Genomic DNA, 21,577 nt, shown 5'->3' on the forward strand with positions numbered 1-21,577 from the left:
TACGTATTATTCTTTATCTTTAGTGAACTCAGAAATAAAGAGAATTGTATACATATAAATGAGTGTTTCCAAATTAAAGTACAAGATATTGTTACTAAGATAGATGCGTGATGTGCGATTTGGGATCTGCCAGTATGAATAGCACTTAACACGAGATATAAATTGTTTTGTATTCTATTGTATTATAGTGCCTTATGATATTTCTGTTGTTATCAATGACATTGCCAAATATGATTTCAAAAGCTAATTAAAAAAAAAGAAAAATCAGTGCCGTATCTATAAGTGATCAATTTTGAGTGTTGTAATATGTTATAATAATGGTGTTTATCCTTTTCTTTCCATGATATTGAAACTTTCATTTTTTGGTTTGATTTGTCGCTGTTAGTGCTCCAGTTTCCAGCTACATAACGTTGTAATATTTTTGTTTTTCTTGTTATACTCATTTGTACGCATAAGACACATGTTTTGTTTAAATATAATATACGAGTACAGTAATCTTTTTTGCTTTTATGGTACTTCAAAACAATCTGACACCATTTTACTAATAAGACACTGAATGCATTTTTCACCGAATAGTCAATTTACTATTCGAGAGTGAATAATTAATACGTGCTTAAATGTAGGCCTATATTCGAGTAAAAAAAATACTATACCCCCCCCCCCCCCCCAACAAAAAAAGGGGGATATGATTTTTTTTTTTCTTCATTTTTATATCATCCTACAGGTGGGCTAAAAAAAGGCCCCATTATCGTAACTCGCTTGCATACATTGTGTGCATTGGGGTCCAAACAACCTGAAAGCACAATCAGATAACTCTGCCTTTGGTCCACTGTGTTATGTTAAGTTAAAACAAACTTGTGTATACTATCTTTAAAGACTATTAATTGTAACCTTTTTCACAATCGAAAACAATGATGTACATATTTTGAATTATTTAATGAAAATACACCGTAAGGAAAGACAATGGTGTTTTAATAGTGCTACGACATTTGTAAATAAAATCAGCAGTTTTGAATTGCTTAGTTTAGTCGTATATTTTTGTATTTGTATATTTCTTTTATTCTCTTTTCCCTTTAATGTTCATTATGAATGATAGTGATAGTAATGATGGTAATAATAATAATAATAATAATAATATTAATATTATATGTGATAATAATAATAATAATAATAATAAACATTTTAATTGCCTGACAATATAATAATTATCAGCGACTAAAAATGTTTCTCGATCGTAAACATTCAACTTTGAGATTCATGTTATAGTGTTGGTTATAATGAGTTGTTGTTGGTGTTGTCGGTGTTTGATTTAGCATGTAGTTAGACTCGATATATATTTTTTTTAAAGCCATCATGAAGAATTTCATAAAGGCCTATATTACAACCTGTCGTCTGAATGTAGAGAGTAATGACAATTTAAATTAGGCTGTTCCGTATAACAAAAGGGGGACCTTTACGCATTCAGCGATGACCAATGGAGATTTGTTTCGGGGTAATTACTACGCTCAAGCACTATCAGAGTGCCATGGCCATATAAGTGATTCTTCGCCATTCTCTTTCTTAGTGACTACTGACTAGATATGATTTTTAAAAAGTCGAAAGGGCAATTTACAGTTTACGGATGAGAAGTTTATTGCTCCTCTGGTAGCGGAATATATTATGGGTTTGTTCCCGGCAATTATTTGATTTCATCCTTTTCACGCCTTATAATGCAAAAACAAAACAAAACAAAACAAAAAACAACAACAACCCACGATCGACATGAGAAATGAATAATGTTTAGTTTTAGTATTAATTCATAATCATGCTATACACTAGAATAAGGTGAGGAAAACGACTTACTTATCAGGCGGCAACAAGACTGTTTAAGCGCCTATGGCACAGTAAGTGATAAATGAACATAGTTATCTTATTACCATGATTATACATAGCCCCTAATTTTGTCATCAATGTGTGATTGATAGGCTAACATTTTGTCAAAATGCAAAATGTCCCTTTTCCAATAAATATACCAATCTACCAATAACCCAAATAGAAGGGCGTGGCAACAACCAGTATTTGGTGGGGGCGCTGTTCACTTCTTCACGGCCGACAAGAAAGAGAGAGAAAGAGAGAGAAAGAGAGAGAGAGAGAGAGAGAGAGAGAAGAGGAACAAAAAAAAAATCTTTTCTTTTATAATACTGGAATAACGTTGAAAATAATGTGCATACCAATAACCTATAAATTTGTTCTCACCCATCAGATTTCTTATACAAAATCTTTATGAAACTTATTTTTCTTTATGGTTTTGTCTACTTCTTGTTGTGTTTACAAATATTCTGATATGAATTTATATTACATCATTTTTGTCATTTCCACTGAAATGCTTGTAATTCGAATTTCGACGCACAATAATTATGATATCAACGGGAAATGCCATTCAACACAGTGGCGGATCCAGGGGGAGGCCCGGGGTGCCCGGGCCCCCTCCTCTGGGGAAAAAAACGTGTTAAAACACGTTAATTTTACCCTTTTGAGAAGATGGGCCCCCTCAACTGGCGCTCAAGGGGGGGGGGGGGGTGCGATTTTCAAATATTCGAGGGTCCCCCCAAAAATGAGTTCTCCCCCCATAATGTACAAATTAATTAATGCTAAATTTCTATGGCGTATTTGCTCTCAGCCAATCAAATGCAACAATTTCACAAGCTTATAAAAGTTAGTGTAACTTGTTATTTGCAGGGAGGTTAGACATAGCCCTCCCTGAATATTGATTACAAATTTCATGAAACGTTGCCTAATACATAAAACAAAAAATAAAATCTCAACTCAACTCCTCCACTTTTGCATCTCCCCTCTGTTTTAGTAGAGGTGTTGTAGTCGAGTGGATACGTCGCCGGACTGTCGAACACTAGGTCCGCGGTTCGAGTCCCGCTGCGGCACTAATGTCCTTTGGCAAGACATTGATCTACATTTGCCACACTCCACCCAGGTGAAGTAAATGGGTACCTGGTAGGAATTTGTTCCTTGAAACGCAGCGCGCGTGTTCAGCTGCACTGCTAAAGCCAGGGTAATTATGCTGCATTATTGTACAGCGCTTAGAGACTTCTGATAAAGTAAGTGTTATGTACGGAAGCCCATTAGTGCCACCTACGAAATAAATTTAAGAGAAATTATCTGGCGGCCGCCAGTTAATTATCTGGCGGCCGCCACTTAATTATCTGGCGGCCGCCAGATAATTATCCGTGTCTTCACGGTTGTTTTATCGCAAAGCATGCCGGGACATAATTCTAGTACATTTTTACCTTCGCCGTGATCAGCTGTCCCGTTGCAAACAACGGGATTCTTATCGAAGCAACATCTTAATCTTGTACATAATCCGCTATTCTGCAGTGATTTTCTTTCACTCCAGTATCGTTTGTACGGTAAGAAACCAGTTTGTGTTTATTCATTTTTATGACGAATAAAGCTGATAATACGACGTAATGCATGAGAGTGGGCCGGGTCAAGCTTTAGTAAATGTAGGCCTAGATCTCTAGATCTAGTCCCGTATGTTTAAATGTGTGTGCATTTTAAATAGACTGATTGCCTTGTGTCTTAGGTAGAAGTTAACCAAATTTACAGTAAAATGAGACTTATGTCTCAGGAAATATGAATAGGTCTAGATCCTATAGACTATACATATTTGATATTGGAATAGGATCTACTAGAATGACCGACAGTTGGATAGTGATGGCAATTAGTAAATGTAAAAAAGTAAAAGAGGCCATGAAAACGATAGATTTGTCGATCTTGATCTGAATATAATAGTCTATGTATTGATGAGCTCTACTTGAGGATCTACATGACAGGGGCGTATGAAGGAATTTTTCGAGGGGGGGGGGGGGTTAAAATTTGAAAATCGTGCCGAAAATTTCACATCGACTCAGCCAGCCGGTGAATGAGAGGGGGGGGGGGGGGGGTCGGTTAGAGCTTCTATTTTTTCCCGAAAATATGAATTTGGCAGACCGATATTTTGTTCAGTTGATGGTAAGGTCACCTTTTTGGGGTCACCCTTTTGGGGTCACCCTTTAGCACAAAAATATTTCCCCATGATCTAGTGCGATAAGGGTTCTTTTGTTACCGTTATTCTTCAGGTTACAAACTTAAATTTGATTGTCTTTTTCCTTTTATTTATCAGTTGCAGCATCATCAAACACTATATGGCCGATGAATCAGAAGATGACGTGGATGCTACGAGAGAGCTCATTTCACAATGGACAACAGAAGTGATACGTGACTTTCTACAAGGAGGGGACTCAAGCTTGGAGAAGTCATTATTTTATGGGTGTTCTCTGCCCTGACGCTGGGGGTACTGTTCAGCCATTCGAGGTAGAGAGGTAGAGAGGAACTGGACGATGGATGGATGGGGGGGGGGGGGGGGGGGGAGAAAGGCATGTAGAGATGGCCGTCTACTATGTATAGAGACATTTGTGTGCTACTGGATAAGGACCCTCCATCACTAGAGGGAAGAATAATGAGAGACTACAAAGAGGGGAAGGCATTTAGTTATTTTGCCAGTTTCTGGTTAGGGAGACATTTGTTTCATCTCCTGGGAGAAAGCTGTCTGAAATTCAAAATGTATTTGATACTTGAATAAATTTAGTTCATTTTCTAGACTGGTTCATGTCAAACCATTGATTCTGCTTTCTTGTGAGTATACACTGTAGTCAGAGAGAAAGAGAAGTAACACGAGTAAAGAATGAAAATTGAAAAAGAAGCCAATATTTGAACGAGGAGGAGAAAATGGAGATTACGTTGTTGCCCATCAAGTTGGAATAATTGTTCTTACTGTTTGTACATAATGGTCATATATTATTAGAACTGTATTGATCAATCTCAGGAGTCTTATACATGTAGATTGATTAATACAGTTTTGAGATGATGATGATGATCGTGATGATGAACGAGAAGGAGAAGAGGAGGAATATATCAAGAGTTGATGAAGAAAAGATTGATAGAGGGGTTATCATTACAGAGAGAGAGAAAGAGAGATAGACTAACATGAGGAAGGGAGAGCAAGAACAAGGCTATGACATAGGGGAAGAGATAGAAATCAAAATTATATTTATACAAACATTTACTAAATTAAAATAATAAATTAGAATACAAGGCGAGAGGAAAGAATGCAAACTAAAATTAAGCAAAGACCATCACTATATCGTTCACATTATAATATAAATTAAGAAAAGGTACATGGAAACATGTACATTTATTTTGTAAAATTCAATCTTTCATTCTCTTGATCTTCCTCTTCACACCTAATTCTTGCTCTCCCTGTCTATCTCTCCCACCCCTCTCCGTCTCTCTCTTTCTCTTTCTCTCCCCCTCTCTCTCTCCTTATTATCACTCTTTCTCTTTCATTAAGTGTCGACATCTCTCTCAATGCCTCTCTCTGTTTCTATGTTTCTCTTGTTAAATATTCTGTCTGACCTTCCTCTCTTGAATAAATCATGAATAACTTCAACTCAGTGTCCTACATACAGTAATGATTGCTTAGTAGTCATCTACAACCCTCGTTGTGTTGTTTGATTTTATTTATAAAATAAATATAACCATGAGATCAATATCAACAGGTTTAATGCAATGCATATAAGTTGACATCCTATGAAAAAGTAGTACCACCCCCACCCCCCCCCCCCACCACTCCGGAACGGAGGTACCGCATGCGTGTTCCCAAATTCTCTGGCACGTAACAAATTCAAAAAATTAAAATATAAAAAAAAAACGCTACTTTTAAAGCGCTTACCACCAAAATCTCTAAGCGCTATAACAAACAAAAATAGACTGATAAACAATTACATATTAAACAAAACAAAAAAAGTGTGAATAAACCTACAAATTACAATACATATACCGTACATGTACATCAAAGTGAACAGAGCCTGGCAGCAGAGTTTTGGATTCTCTGGAGTTTTGCAATGAAAAAGATCTGCCCGTATTGACTTAACACAGGGGACTTATGCTAAAAAAAAAAGGGGGGGGGGGGGTGCTGGGAACACGCATGTGCTTACCCTAAATAACACTGAGTTGTGGGGGGGGGGGGGGGTACCACCTTTAATGCAAACGCATTTAAAGGGATCCGGTAACTTTATCTCAGATTCTGAAACAAAATCCTGGATTGAGCTCATGCTGCAATGATAATTTTAGGTCAGTCAAGAACTCAATGACTTTTACAATCCAATCGCCTGTCTGATTATCAAGATATTTACGATTGGAAAAAAATGTACTAGAATTATGTCCCTGCATGCTTTGCGATGAAACAACCGTGAGGACACGGATAATTATCTGGCGGCCGCCAGTTAATTATCTGGCGGCCGCCAGTTAATTATCTGGCGGCCGCCAGTTATTTATCTGGCGGCCGCCAGTTAATTATCTGGCGGCCGCCAGTTATTTATCTGGCGGCCGCCAGTTAATTATCTGGCGGCCGCCAGTTAATTATCTGGCGGCCGCCAGATAATTATCTGGCGGCCGCCAGATAATTATCCGTGTCTTCACGGTTGTTTTATCGCAAAGCATGCCGGGACATAATTCTAGTACATTTTTACCTTCGCCGTGATCAGCTGTCCCGTTGCAAACAACGGGATTATCGAAGCAACATCTTAATCTTGTACATAATCCGCTATTCTGCAGTGATTTTCTTTCACTCCAGTATCATTTGTACGGTAAGAAACCAAAGTTTGTGCTTATTCATTTTTATGACGAATAAAGCTGATAATACGACGTAATGAGAGTGGGCCGGGGTCCAACTTTAGTAAATGTAGGCCTAGATCTAACTTTAGTCCCGTATGTTTAAATGTGTGTGCATTTTAAGTAGACTGATTGCCTTTGTTTTAGGTAGAAGTTAACCAAATTTACAGTAAAATGAGACTTATGTCTCAGGAAATATGAATAGGTCTAGATCCTATAAACTATACATAATTGATATTGGAATAGGATCTACTAGAATGGCCGACAGTTAGATAGTGATGGTGATGGCAAATGAATTAGTCTAGACTCTAGGCCCTAAATCAGTAAATGTAAAAAAAAAGTAAAAAAGAGGCCATAAAAACGATAGATTTGTCGATCTGGATCTGGATATCAGGCGCGTACGCAGGGGGGGGGGGGGTGTTTGGGGGTTTAAACCCCCCCCCCCTTTGGCATTTTTTACGTGTGTATTTTTAAGAAAACCCCCCTAAAACCCCCCTTTGTTTTGTTTAAAACCCCCCTTGAAAAAATCCTGCGTACGCCCCTGCTGGATATAGTCTGATATCGATGACCTCAACTTGAGCATCTACATGGGTCTACATGAACTTGTGTTAAAGAAGTGATAAGGATTCTTTTGTTACAATTATTCTTGTGGTCACAAACTTAAATTTGACATGCCTTTCTCCTTTTATTTATCAGTTGCAGCATCATCGAACACGATGACCAATGAATCAGAAGATGACGTAGATGTTACTAAAGAGCTCATTTCACAATGGACAACAGAAGTGCTACGTGACTTTCTACAAGGAGGAGACTCAAGCTTGCAAACCGAGGAGTCATTATTTTATGGGTGTTCTCTGCCGGCTGCCTTGACGCTGGGGTAGCTTTTTAGCCATCCGAGGTTAAAGGGAAAGTCCACCCCAAAATAAGTTTGTTTCGATAGAGGCAGAATAATAAGAAAATCAGGTGAGTGAAAGTTTGAGCAAATTCTGAATGAAAATAAGAAAGTTATGAATTATTGAAGTTGTGATCAATCAAATACAAATTGGCAACTCTGTGACTTATTATACGAGCTCTCCTTCATTTGCTTTGTGCATAATATTCCATAAAATCATGTTTTCTTCGTTATTGATGACGGAATATATATTTGTTCCTTGCAGGGGGAGTATAGAAACATATTTGCAATTATTATATTTAGGGTGCATGAATGGTTGAAATTTTTCTTAAGGGAAAATGAAAATTTTAGATTTTTTTAGTACTGAGCAAATGGAAGTTGAGCTCGCATGATACGTCATAGAGTTGCCAATTTGTGTTTGATTGATCACAACTTCAAAAATCCTAACTTCCTTATTTTTAATCGGAATTTGCTCAAACTTTCACTGACTTGTTTCTCTCATTTTTCTACTCCTATTAAAACTAACTTAATTTCAGGGTGGACTTCCCCTTTAAGACTGAGAGGAACTGGACAATGGATGGATAGGGAGGATGGGGGGGGGGGGGGGGGGGGTAGGAATGCAGAACTGGCCTACTATGTATGTACCTACTGGATAAGGACCCTCCATCACTAGAGGGAAAAATAATGAGAGACTTCAAAGAGGGGAAGGCATATAGTTAATTTTGCCTTGTGAAAAAAATTAGATTTAGCCCCTAAAAAAGCGTTCCTTCGGGTATCAAATGATGACAGGTGAAACCTTACAATTGTAGAATTATTATCTGTAATGTGATTTCCAAACCATGTGACAGCCAATGGTGTATGTTGTAAAGGTATTGTAAAAGGCATTGTTTAACACCAGGCCCCCCCCCCCCACTCCGAGAACAGATGGACCCCATGCGTGTTACCAAAATGTCCGGCCCGAGAATTGTACAAAAAGGGGTGTATTAACTTTTCACCCGGAGATTTCTTTAAAAAGGGGGTATTTTTTCTTTATTTCTCTTATCTCTTTGGACTCCTGAGAAATTATTCCGAATTTAGGGGGTACATTGAGCATTTTTCATGATTTAGGGGAGTCTCCAAGGCAGGAAAAGCCCGCGAAAGGGGGGTTCGGAAATGTTGGCAGTCCTCAGATAGGGGGTGCTTTCAAAAAGAGGGAACAAGCATATGCCTACCCTAAATAACACTGAGTGGGGGGGGGGGCCGGGGTTTAACAATGTTTAATTCGAGATTGACGTATGGCCCTACGTGCTACCAGTGTCTGCGATATGGTGTATTAATACTGAAGCCCTAACAAAACTGCACTTCAAAATGATCAAGAAGTGCCTCAAAAAAGTAAAAATCTTTGATTGACCCCTTTTACCATACTCGTTTTCCCTAATAGACTTGTAGTGTTATGAAAAGCGTTTGACAAACCCAAAATTTGGTTTCGATTTCCAATCGTAAATATCTTGAAATCAGACGGGCGATTGGATTGTAAAAGTCATTGAGTTCTTGACTGACCTAAAATTATCATTGCAGCATGAGCTAAATCCAGGATTTTGTTTCAGAATCTGAGATAAAGTTACCGGATCCCTTTAAATGCGTTTGCATTAAAGGTGGTACCCCCCCCCCCCCCCCAACTCAGTGTTATTTAGGGTAAGCACATGCGTGTTCCCAGCACCCCCCCCCCTTCCCTTTTTTTTAGCATAAGTCCCCTGTGTTAAGTCAATACGGGCAGATCTTTTTCATTGCAAAACTCCAGAGAATCCAAAACTCTGCTGCCAGGCTCTGTTCACTTTGATGTACATGTACAGTATATGTATTGTAATTTGTAGGTTTATTCACACTTTTTTTGTTTTGTTTAATATGTAATTGTTTATCAGTCTATTTTTGTTTGTTATAGCGCTTAGAGATTTTGGTGGTAAGCGCTTTAAAAGTAGCGTTTTTTTTATATTTTAATTTTTTAAATTTTGTTACGAACCAGAGATTGGTAGAGATTGGTACTACTTCTTCATAGGATGTCAACTTATATGCATTGCATTAAACCTGTTGATATTGATCTCATGGTTATATTTATTTTATAAATAAAATCAAACAACACAGCGAGGGTTGTAGATGACTACTAAGCAATCATTACTGTATGTAGGACACTGAGTTGAAGTTATTCATGATTTATTCAAGAGAGGAAGGTCAGACAGACCTGATGTTTAAAATATTTAACAAGAGAAACATAGAAACAGAGAGAGGCATTGAGAGAGATGTCGACACTTAATGAAAGAGAAAGAGTGATAATAAGAGAGAGAGAGGGGGAGAGAAAGAGAGAGAGAGAGAGACGGAGAGGGGTGGGAGAGATAGACAGGGAGAGCAAGAATTAGGTGTGAAGAGGAAGATCAAGAGAATGAAAGATTGAATTTTACAAATGTACATGTTTCCATGTACCTTTTCTTAATTTATATTATAATGTGAACGATATAGTGATGGTCTTTGCTTAATTTTAGTTTGCATTCTTTCCTCTCGCCTTGTATTCTAATTTATTATTTTAATTTAGTAAATGTTTGTATAAATATAATTTTGATTTCTATCTCTTCCCCTATGTCATAGCCTTGTTCTTGCTCTCCCTTCCTCATGTTAGTCTATCTCTCTTTCTCTCTCTCTGTAATGATAACCCCTCTATCAATCTTTTCTTCATCAACTCTTGATATATTCCTCCTCTTCTCCTTCTCGTTCATCATCACGATCATCATCATCATCTCAAAACTGTATTAATCAATCTACATGTATAAGACTCCTGAGATTGATCAATACAGTTCTTATAATATATGACCATTATGTACAAACAGTAAGAACAATTATTCCAACTTGATGGGCAACAACGTAATCTCCATTTTCTCCTCCTCGTTCAAATATTGGCTTCTTTTTCAATTTTCATTCTTTACTCGTGTTACTTCTCTTTCTCTCTGACTACAGTGTATACTCACAAGAAAGCAGAATCAATGGTTTGACATGAACCAGTCTAGAAAATGAACTAAATTTATTCAAGTATCAAATACATTTTGAATTTCAGACAGCTTTCTCCCAGGAGATGAAACAAATGTCTCCCTAACCAGAAACTGGCAAAATAACTAAATGCCTTCCCCTCTTTGTAGTCTCTCATTATTCTTCCCTCTAGTGATGGAGGGTCCTTATCCAGTAGCACACAAATGTCTCTATACATAGTAGACGGCCATCTCTACATGCCTTTCTTCCCCCCCCCCCCCATCCATCCATCGTCCAGTTCCTCTCTACCTCTCTACCTCTCTACCTCGAATGGCTGAACAGTACCCCCAGCGTCAGGGCAGAGAACACCCATAAAATAATGACTTCTCCAAGCTTGAGTCCCCTCCTTGTAGAAAGTCACGTATCACTTCTGTTGTCCATTGTGAAATGAGCTCTCTCGTAGCATCCACGTCATCTTCTGATTCATCGGCCATATAGTGTTTGATGATGCTGCAACTGATAAATAAAAGGAAAAAGACAATCAAATTTAAGTTTGTAACCTGAAGAATAACGGTAACAAAAGAACCCTTATCACATTAGATCATGGGGAAATATTTTTGTGCTAAAGGGTGACCCCAACAAGGTGACCTTACCATCAACTGAACAAAATATCGGTCTGCCAAATTCATATTTTCGGGAAAAAATAGATGCTCTAACCGACCCCCCCCCCCCCCCCCCTCATTCACCGGCTGGTTGAGTCGATGTGAAATTTTCGGCACGATTTTCAAATTTTAACCCCCCCCCCCCCCTCGAAAAATTCCTTCATACGCCCCTGTCATGTAGATCCTCAAGTAGAGCTCATCAATACATATAATAGACTATTATATTCAGATCAAGATCGACAAATCTATCGTTTTCATGGCCTTTTTTACTTTTTTACATTTACTAATTGCCATTACTATCCAACTGTCGGTCATTCTAGTAGATCCTATTCCAATATCAAATATGTATAGTCTATAGGATCTAGACCTATTCATATTTCCTGAGACATAAGTCTCATTTTACTGTAAATTTGGTTAACTTCTACCTAAGACACAAGGCAATCAGTCTACTTAAAATGCACACACATTTAAACATACGGGACTAGATCTAGAGGTCTAGGCCTACATTTACTAAAGCTTGACCCGGCCCACTCTCATGCATTACGTCGTATTATCAGCTTTATTCGTCATAAAAATGAATAAACACAAACTGGTTTCTTACCGTACAAACGATACTGGAGTGAAAGAAAATCACTGCAGAATAGCGGATTATGTACAAGATTAAGATGTTGCTTCGATAAGAATCCCGTTGTTTGCAACGGGACAGCTGATCACGGCGAAGGTAAAAATGTACTAGAATTATGTCCCGGCATGCTTTGCGATGAAACAACCGTGAAGACACGGATAATTATCTGGCGGCCGCCAGATAATTAACTGGCGGCCGCCAGATAATTAAGTGGCGGCCGCCAGATAATTAACTGGCGGCCGCCAGATAATTATTTGGCGGCCGCCAGATAATTTCTCTTAAATTTATTTCGTAGGTGGCACTAATGGGCTTCCGTAGTTATGCGCTATATAGCAAATATAATTATTCTAGTTAGATTTTCAAGTACCAAATCCCTTCCCTCGAAAGTTCCATCCCTCTTTTTTGTTCTCACTCATATTGCCCACTTGGACTTATTTTTATAAAAAAACATAAAAATAGCGTATATCTTTTCGCTGCTTCCGATCGGTATGTAGTGTCTGCGTGCACTATGCTATCATGATGTATATAGCTTAGCATGTCAGCGAATGTGTACCTATACGTATTATACGTGACGTAATTTCTCGTATATTGAACGTGAACCCGTACTCCCGAAGAACGTAAACAATCGAGGACCCTACAAATAACGAATAGATCCACAAAAAAGGCACAACCCGTTACTTTTCCCGGCGTATCCAAAACTTCAAATATCACAGAAGGCTGCCTACAGAAGGGAGCGCAAATCGTCAATTTTCAACCGTTTACTACTACTAACGAGTGAGTGAGTCGAGTAGATTAGAAATTTGTTGATTGTATTTGTAATCGTATGTGTGCCAGTGCAGCGCTCGCCGCTATAGCTTAGTCCAGTGAGTGTGAGTGTGACTGACTGTGATGAGCTGAGAGTGGCTGAATTTCTGAAGTGTATGAATAATAATGATATGGGCCCATCAATTCTAGACTGAAAATTTCTGTCTATTTCTTTTGTTAGCCTCTTATTTGGGTAGAGTCGGCTCCTCTCTTTAGAGATAAAAGCCGGCCATAGGGTCTGCTGTCAGAAGTTGGTGGGCTTGGTGGCACGTTTGTTGTGCGATTGCAATGATGATATCTCCCATAATCTCAGAAATTCTTTGACAATTAAAAAAAAAAAATTGCACCAATTCGTATTTAAAAACCTAAGCCGTCCATTTCCATTAACTTTATTAACCCCATCATAATATTTTCAGATGGTAGACCCTAGTACAATTTTTAGAGGAAGCATGTGGGAGTAAATAGATCTAATCAAACGGTGTAATACACCAATGGAAATGTTACATTGAGTTCCATATGTGAGAAGCATTTTAACACTATCTAGTATCTACCTACCTATGTTCGTTTATATGCACTTAGTCTACTTTCATTAGAGTTTCTTTTATTTTCAGATCAAGGATAATGGATCTTCTCGGTGGAAACCGTAAAATTGAATGGAATTCCATGTTCCAGTTCTCACAGCTGTAAGTATAAAATCTCTTAACGAATACAGTCATTATAAGAATATATATCTTCCTGATTGATAACAAAAAGTACATATAGAGTCTAGACAGGGATGGAGATTAAATGATCCCAAAAGTCTTTAAAAAGAAAGAAATACAAGCTGTGCCTGTGCAATGTACATTTGATAATGTTTCAACTTTAAAAGTAAAGACCAGTTTTGTAAACGCCCCCCCTCTCGATCAAAAATTGACATGGAAGCTCTTATTACCAATCATGTGAAATAATATGATTTGACTAAATGACTAATACATGATGATAAAACTTCTTACTTTACCAAGACTGGGCCAAATTTCTTTTCATTTTGATGATTCCCGAACCTTGCAGTACACACCAATACTTATATGCTAGATGATGCAATCGCATGACCAGAACTGGTCTTTATCTAGCATATAAGAATTTGTGTGTATTGCAAGGTTCTGGAATCATCAAAAGATAAGAAATTTGGCCAAGTCTTGGTAAAGTTACAAACACTGTATACAGAAAGATGTATATGGGAATACACAAACACGTGGCGTAAAAATCCTACCCCCAAGTTTTACGATGTTACATGACATATTTAGAATATGAAGGCATTTGAAGAGCCATGCTTTTCAGGGAACATGTCTTATCTGATTGTTTTCCATACTTGCATAATAAGAATGATAATGCTCCCAAATTATTTTTCACCTCTTCCTTCTCAGCCTTCTCTTTAAGTATGACAAAATCTGTCCACCTGTGCAAATGTTTGACTTGCAGGATTAGGCCTTGTATTCTAGAATGAGGCAGTGTGGTTATATTTGAACATAGAATTTATTGAACAAGGATATGTTCCCTTTTCTTCTCACTTCAGGACAAAAGATTGTCAGTCTCATCTGAAGAAAGTCTACTCCTGTTTGGCCATGTGCATGATGGCAGCAGCAGTAGGAAGCTACGTGAATGCTGTGCTTCATATCCTTCAGGTATTAAATATGTCCCTTCTCTCTCTTGAAGCCCCCCCCCCTCCCCTTATACCTCCTCCCCTCCTCCCCTCCTCCCCTAAGGCTCAAACCCTCCACCTTCCCTCCATTTCACAGGGAAATCTGCAGAGGATAACAAGACAGTCTCATTGATTTGAACCTTCTTCTGATGTAAACATTGACCGATCCCACACCCCAAAAATAATTCACAACACTACATCTTGATTTTTAATCTGTACTAGTGCTTCCCATCCCTATGTAATATCGTATAGTATTCATTGCACGACAGAAAAGGGGAATCAATATAGGAATGTGAGTTGGTGTAGTTTTTTTCAGCTCAGTAGTTTACCTGTAATGGGTTTAATGATTGATTGATTTGTTTTATTGTCCACATTGAGTGGAAATTCTTCTTTCACATGGTTACAACTATATACAGTATATAGAGCATAGGTCAATTGAACACATTTTAAGTTACACATTGCTCATTAATAAACTCAGCACTACATTTTTTTAGAACAATAAATCATACTTTTACATTTTAACTATATGATCATATGGACTCGTTGACAACTGTATAATTAATTTAAATATTCATGTATGAATAATATAAATCATTTTAAATGTTAAAGTATTCTTAGTACCAAAATACATTAACGATATTGCCCCCCCCCCCCCTCCCATTACCTTCAGGAAACATCTCATCTTATTACTTTACTATTGAACTGTAATCCTAGGCAGAGTCTAACCTTCCTACCCTACAGATAGTTACATGAATCATGTCTAAAATCTTAGGGCCTGACCAGTATTTGTTCAATCCTCACAGGGTCAATTCCTCACCACCATCGCGACCTTGGGCCTTTTCTTCTGGCTGCGCAGCATTCCTCAGACGGTGGAGAACCAGGGCAAGAGACTGTCCATCCTCCTCGGATTTGCCTTCTGTGTCGGTGAGTACATCTAGTTTGAAACTAGAAGATGGGGTTACAAGAAATTCAGAGCAAGTGTACATGATTTCCAAAGTGTTAAAAGTTGCTAGAGAAGAGCCGAAATGTAAGCCTCCTAAGACAATTCATCATGATTTTTCTTGAATGATGATGGAAATTTTGAGAAAATTTTTATGTGCACAATTGTGCAGGAGGAAAAAATGTTGTTACACTGCTGGCCAAATCATGGTATGTAAGCGAGAATTGTCTTACATGCACAAACTATGATGATAAAAAAGTATCTCTCGTAAGAGGGACCATGATTAATGAACACAGGGCTGCGACTTGTGCTGTAAATTGTTCATGGAGGCTAGAACAATTGGACATCTTGCAAAGTGAACTTTAGAAACAGAGTAAGAATATTAATGCATTAAGATGCTATTTTATAGAATGTGTAGTATTTACAACAGCCATGAAGGCAATGTAGAAGGTGTTTGATGGTATTTTGTGCCATTCATTGTAATTCATTACAAAGACTTATATTATTATTTCAGGTGTGAGCACTGGCCCTCTTCTCAAGGTTGTTGCAGAAATTGATCCTACGTAAGTCAACCTTAAGTTTGTTTAATTGAATAGTCGTAGAGAATAAATCTGTTAAGTATATCTGTAAAGTGCTTAGAGTTGTCCGAGATGTATTAAGCGCTATATAAAGCTGAATATTATTATTATTATTATCATTAAATCTAATCCTATGTTTACAAACAAATTTCAAAGACTTGTTGTCCCCTTCAAAACAGGATCATGACTCCCTGTATGTTATGCAATATTTATGTCTATGTATCAAAGTAGCCAAATGTGAACTTTCCATGAAACATTATTCTCCTTGAAAATCATTGATGATTGATGATGATTAACTAGTAGAGGTTACATGTATGGCAAGGAGGATATTTGTAAACAGGGTCTTGCTTCTTTGCAAAGACAGATTAAGTGTTCAGGACATGCGGTGGAATTAGACAGTTGACTCTTCTTCAATCGATGAACTAATTACGTAGTCGTGCAGAAGTGCCCGAAACATGCAGCCAGTTATAGATGTAGACATGTACAGATTGCTATAATCCAGGTTTACTTGCATTCTTTGTCCTCTGAACTTCGAGCTTTAAAATCATGTCACTTTGTGAGTTTTCTAAGGTTCTTAGTCACTAATCAATAATCAACCCTCCCCTCCCTAGAATAATATTACATGTGAATACTATTGGTATCTACATGTAGTTGTTTGATTACAGTCATATATTTCTTGATGTCATTAATAAACATGAATGATTGGCATGATTATATTTTATTTTGTAGGATCATCACGACAGCATTCATGGCTACCACTGTAGTGTTTGTGTGCTTCAGTCTAGCTGCATTGATGTCACAACAGAGAACTATGCTCTTCTTAGCAGGTAAGGTCAATGCACTATCAGAGATGAGATCCCTGAGATGTGCGTAGCCTTAAGTGCATTTGTTAGTAGAATTGGGCTCATAATGATTAGCAGCTACACATGCATGTTGACTTATTTTACAGGGATCAGATTGCAAATTTGTATACTATTATTAAAGCCTGAGATATCTTGGGCTGAGGTGTAAGGAATCGTGTATTATACCGAATAATTTGCATCCATTAGGTTAACAAGCTAAGAAAGACCCAATAGTTCATCATTTGTCACCTTGCGTAGCTTATTGGTCGTCAAAGGTAGTTTTGTGAAGAGATCAATCTTAGATAAATTGGAAAATAGCAACAAAATTCTTGATCAAAGCTTGATTTACTTGATTTACTCATTGCAAACCCAGCTACGTTCAGAGCGGCCTCCTACCGGGTCCTACATGCTATAAAGGAACCCATGCCTATTTTAACCTGCATGGGCACACACAAGTTTTATTGTATATAGTCTATGTGGGACGACACAAACTTGGTACCCTTGTACCCTCATTGGTACATGACATGATTGACATCCCGGTATAGCTTCCAAGGAGCTGCAATTAGCATTACTGCAACACTTGTTGGATATAGTATGGGTGAATGGGGCATATTTGTGAAAAGCAGTGAAGTGCCAGATACAATGGTAAGCGGAAATGCAATACTAGCACTCTGAATCATTCACAATGAGCTTATGAAGTACAATGTATGAGGGTTATGTATTAAAATGTTTATTTTTGTTTGTTTATTTACTGTGTTTTGTTTGTCTATTTGTTTGTAAAGGACCTCTGATGTCAGGTCTGTCCATGATGTTCATCATGTCTATTGTCAACATCTTCTTCAGGTCAGCCATGGTGTTTCAGGTAAGTCTTCACAGGATTATCAACATTTATTATTTCCAAATGTTCTTATGGAATTATTTGCACGACACCATTAGCAAGGTTCTACCCATTAAATCTATACCAATAATTAATTTGTTGTAATAAAGTAAACATTTCAATTATGTGTTACGATACATGTGAAATAGGTGCAGAAGTTATTACTACAATATGTAAATCAATATTTTGTTCTTAAGAAAGCTATATATGACATTGCAGAGTTGCTGATTGATATTATAGTATAATGAAATCATTAGGAGAACTAAATACAAGAAATTAGGAACGATCCAGAGTTAATTTTGCTACATGTAGGGTCATGCTCAGGTGTTTATCTAATAATGCAAGCTATCTTATCTTTATTTACTAGTTTTTTGCCCTTTTTTCTCCCCATTAATTCCACTATAACTACATGTATATTATTTCTGTATATACATGTACTGCCTAAACAATATTATAGGGCAATTCCACGGTAACGGAAGGACACTCAGACAAGATTTTTGAACTTCAGGTTCATACTAAAAGAACTGTTTTATTAGTATAAGATGTGAAACAGTACAGATATAAGACCTATATAAGTGCCTTTAATTCTCCCCAAAAAAATTGTCATTATAGTTAAGTAGTTTAAGAATGTGCATATTAATTATCTCGGTAACGGAAGGACATAAAAATGGACATGGTTTTTCCAGTTAATTAGTGTTTATCCAAACTTTGTGAAGTTGATGAAGCTTTCCACTTGACTGAAACACATTTTGTTCCCCATAGTTTAATACATACTAATAAAACATTTCTTTTAGTATGAACCTGAAGTTCAAAAATCTTGTCTGAGTGTCCTTCCGTTACCGTGGAATTGCCCTATAGTATATGATTTTTTTAGTCCATTTTCTTAGGTGCCCAAGCTGACGTAGCGATTCCATATGACATGATCGTTTTATTTTTTTCCATTGTATTTTTGTTTAAAAGGTATAATTTTTGTTCTGCCTTGTCTTGTGTATTCAGGCAGTAGCCTTGGCTTGAATGATCCTGTTTACCTGCTTTTTCTTGTTCTATTCAGAGTATACGACTAATAAAAATATAATTTAGATATGAAGTAAGGTGATGTAATGTATTTGACAAATAAAGCCTAAATTGTTGAAGAATGACAGCAATATGTTTTGGAAAATGTCATTAATGTGCATTCTTAGTTTTAGTGATGTATCAATGATTTGAAAATAATAAAAAATGACGATTTCTGTGTTTCCCATGTAGTTTGGTCTGTATCTTGGAGTAGTGATCTTCAGTGCATTCATCCTCTTTGACACCCAACTCATCGTTGAGAAACATCTGAGAGGTGATAGAGACTTCATCATGTAAGTATCACTCACATACTTTAGTCTCTAGAGCCAACTGCACACCATATGATCCGACTGTGGTCCGATTCGTGAAGAAAACATAATTATATTATATATACCGGTATTGTATATAATTTACTAATCACATGAATTTTCACATCCACCTTCATGAAAATTTTACATGTTGGAATGTTAGATGCTGCTTGTAAGTATCGGCTTGCATGGTGATGTAGATATACAGTAGGCTTGCAGATGCACCAAATGCAAGCCTGCTGTATGGTGGAATGTTGTTTATATTTCAATAAAGAAAGGGAAAATGGGAAAAAAGGGTTGTAGCAATGCCTACAAATTGTTTTAAAAAAATCAGTTTGCAGTCAATCTTGTAGTGTGGTGGGCTCAACGGAAATGCTACAATGTCATCTTGATACTAATGAGAATGGAATGTGTGAATAATTTTTCACACAGATCATCTGTATATTCTTTTGTTACGACCATGATTGATGTGGGCTACATTAAAGGTCTCAAAGAGTTTTGGTAGGCCCTCAAGGTATTTTCATCAGATTTCTTTGATTTTGGAGGATAAATAGGTAGATGCTATCAATACGAAGCTCTTGTGAAGTTTTTTCTTTTTTCCTCAAGTGAAATATTACACAAATGAGAGGTACAAAATAATTTAAATACCATACCCAACTACCCATCCTGGGATGTAAATTCTAATAATGGCAACCTGCAATACACATGTGTAATGAGGACTGTGTGTAAACACTTCAGTCTCCACGCACACTGTCTCCAAGTGTAGGATGTGTAGCATCTTTAAGGTAGTCATGCTAAAGTTATGGATGATATTTGAGGGTCATATTGATTTATTGCACATTGCCTACTGGAACCGGATGGGAATATGAGAATTCAGTCCCCAACGGGTAAAGATGATTTCTCCATTCCTACGCTAAGTTTGAGTGATTAATGATGATGAATTATTTCATCCCATCTATTTTGTCTTGTCTTTCCCACTTCAGGCACTCTGTGGACCTATTCCTAGACTTTGTCAACCTGTTCCGTCATATCCTCATCCTGTTGGCTCAGAACAATGAGGTCAGTGTACTTTCTATCTCTCAGTCCATGCATGTTTTGTATGACCTGATAAATGGAATATCAATAAGACTTGAAAATCTATCTACACAAAACATTTGAATATTGATGGAAAAAAGAACACACTCAAATGACTTAAGTCTTGCATAGACTCATTTTAAATAATGAAGATATTGATGAGGAAAAAAAAGAAATAGCAAAAGTGCCCAAATTGCTTCATTTTTAGCAAGCCTTCAAAGTGGATTAGAGATGTTTGTAATTAGGGAATTTTTAATGCATTATCACACAAAAAAAAAAAGGGGGGGGGGGAGGTTTAAAGGGAGTGCCAGATGCCACAGATGATGCAAGTTTGGTGAGATACAAGCATTGAAATAGAGAATGACTTAATTGCTATTAAAGGGATAGTTGAGTTCTGTTTTCAGACCGCAAATGCCTTCAAAGTGCAAGGTTATTGCTCTTATCCTTATCTATGACATTTCTAGTGCCCTTTTAGAACCTAAAATTGCTATGAAGGTAATTTTAGACCCCAAAATGTGTCAAATTTAGCCAATACGATCATACCAATTCAGCTGCACTTTCAAACAAATACGGTGATTGTTAATTAATTTTTAAATTAAAAATAACAATACATGGGACGGCTGGTTGTGTGTAATATAACCAACACAAAAATGCCAACAAAAAAGCCAACATCGGCATGGGTGAAATACAGCGCTATTTTGTTTTTTTCAACGGCTTTTTCAAATTATCTCATATTTGTTGTGGTACACAAGTATTAGAAATCGTTATATTTATGGATATTTCAGCCGTCTCTGAACCGATTTTGATCAAACAAAGATGATTTTGTCATTTAAATTGTAATTTCTTTTAAATATGAAACTCAGTTTTTCATTATCTCACAAAAAATTATTTTGAGTGGCACCCTCTGCAACAGAACTCAACTATCCCTTTTATAGTATTTTAGTTGATAATAACATTTTAGAAGAAGATAGTATACAATTCAATGTTGTTACATATCTGTTAAAATGATTAATTGGGAGAAGCATTTTATCCTCATCTAATTATGTTCCTACTCTTTGCTAATTTACTTTGATTTTCAGAAAAAGGACCGTCGTAACAGGAGGAAGTAGATTCACATCAGGCAACCTGTTAAAACATTCTCATCTCAACAAGCATTCTAGGAGGATCAGAAACCTTTATTTCAAGAGAAAAAATTAAAAAGAGCAACTATAAATCTAATTATCAGATGAGGAACGCTATATATTTATTTTTGATAGGTATTTGTTGATATTGATCAATGTACTTTAGATGATAGAGGTTGGCTTTATCATCCTGAAAATTCACCAAAAAGTTATTTCAATATAGAATGGGAGAAACCCTGTACCTTACACATTCACAATGGAGGTACCGGTATGTGATTTATCACAAATGACTTTATTTTAATATCATCTTTTATATCACAAATAAATTTAGTTTAACATTAGCTATAATGATGGGTATCCCATGTGTATTATCTTTTCAAGAAGCCTTTGCAATGATAATGCATAACACATGAAAGAGTCCTCT

General features: G+C 37.0%; 1 protein-coding gene and 1 long non-coding RNA gene across 3 annotated transcripts; both read left to right on the forward strand.

Annotated features, from left to right (window-relative positions):
* The first annotated feature begins 3,350 nt into the window (after positions 1 to 3,350).
* LOC115919737 lies at positions 3,351 to 4,397 on the forward strand. The gene is made up of 2 exons (XR_004061995.1): positions 3,351 to 3,401; positions 4,157 to 4,397. It is a non-coding gene; the product is annotated as an uncharacterized LOC115919737 (long non-coding RNA).
* An 8,048-nt stretch (positions 4,398 to 12,445) lies between these two features.
* On the forward strand, positions 12,446 to 21,206 carry LOC583465 (probable Bax inhibitor 1). 2 transcript variants are annotated; one of them, XM_011683152.2, is made up of 10 exons: positions 12,446 to 12,656; positions 13,294 to 13,365; positions 14,235 to 14,343; positions 15,164 to 15,284; positions 15,815 to 15,863; positions 16,608 to 16,705; positions 17,503 to 17,582; positions 18,843 to 18,943; positions 19,942 to 20,017; positions 21,112 to 21,206. In XM_011683152.2, the coding sequence occupies exons 2-10, from the start codon at positions 13,304 to 13,306 to the stop codon at positions 21,139 to 21,141; spliced, it is 726 nt and encodes a 241-aa protein (XP_011681454.1). In that variant the 5' UTR covers positions 12,446 to 12,656; positions 13,294 to 13,303; the 3' UTR covers positions 21,142 to 21,206. The 2 variants fall into 2 exon arrangements, with proteins under 2 accessions (XP_011681454.1, XP_003727398.1); XM_003727350.3 differs by having other exon boundaries at positions 12,446 to 12,652.
* The last annotated feature ends 371 nt before the right edge of the window (positions 21,207 to 21,577 follow it).

The sequence above is a fragment of the Strongylocentrotus purpuratus genome, unplaced genomic scaffold (assembly GCF_000002235.5).
Source record: "Strongylocentrotus purpuratus isolate Spur 01 unplaced genomic scaffold, Spur_5.0 spur5_scaffold_7, whole genome shotgun sequence".
Taxonomy (NCBI): domain Eukaryota; kingdom Metazoa; phylum Echinodermata; class Echinoidea; order Camarodonta; family Strongylocentrotidae; genus Strongylocentrotus; species Strongylocentrotus purpuratus.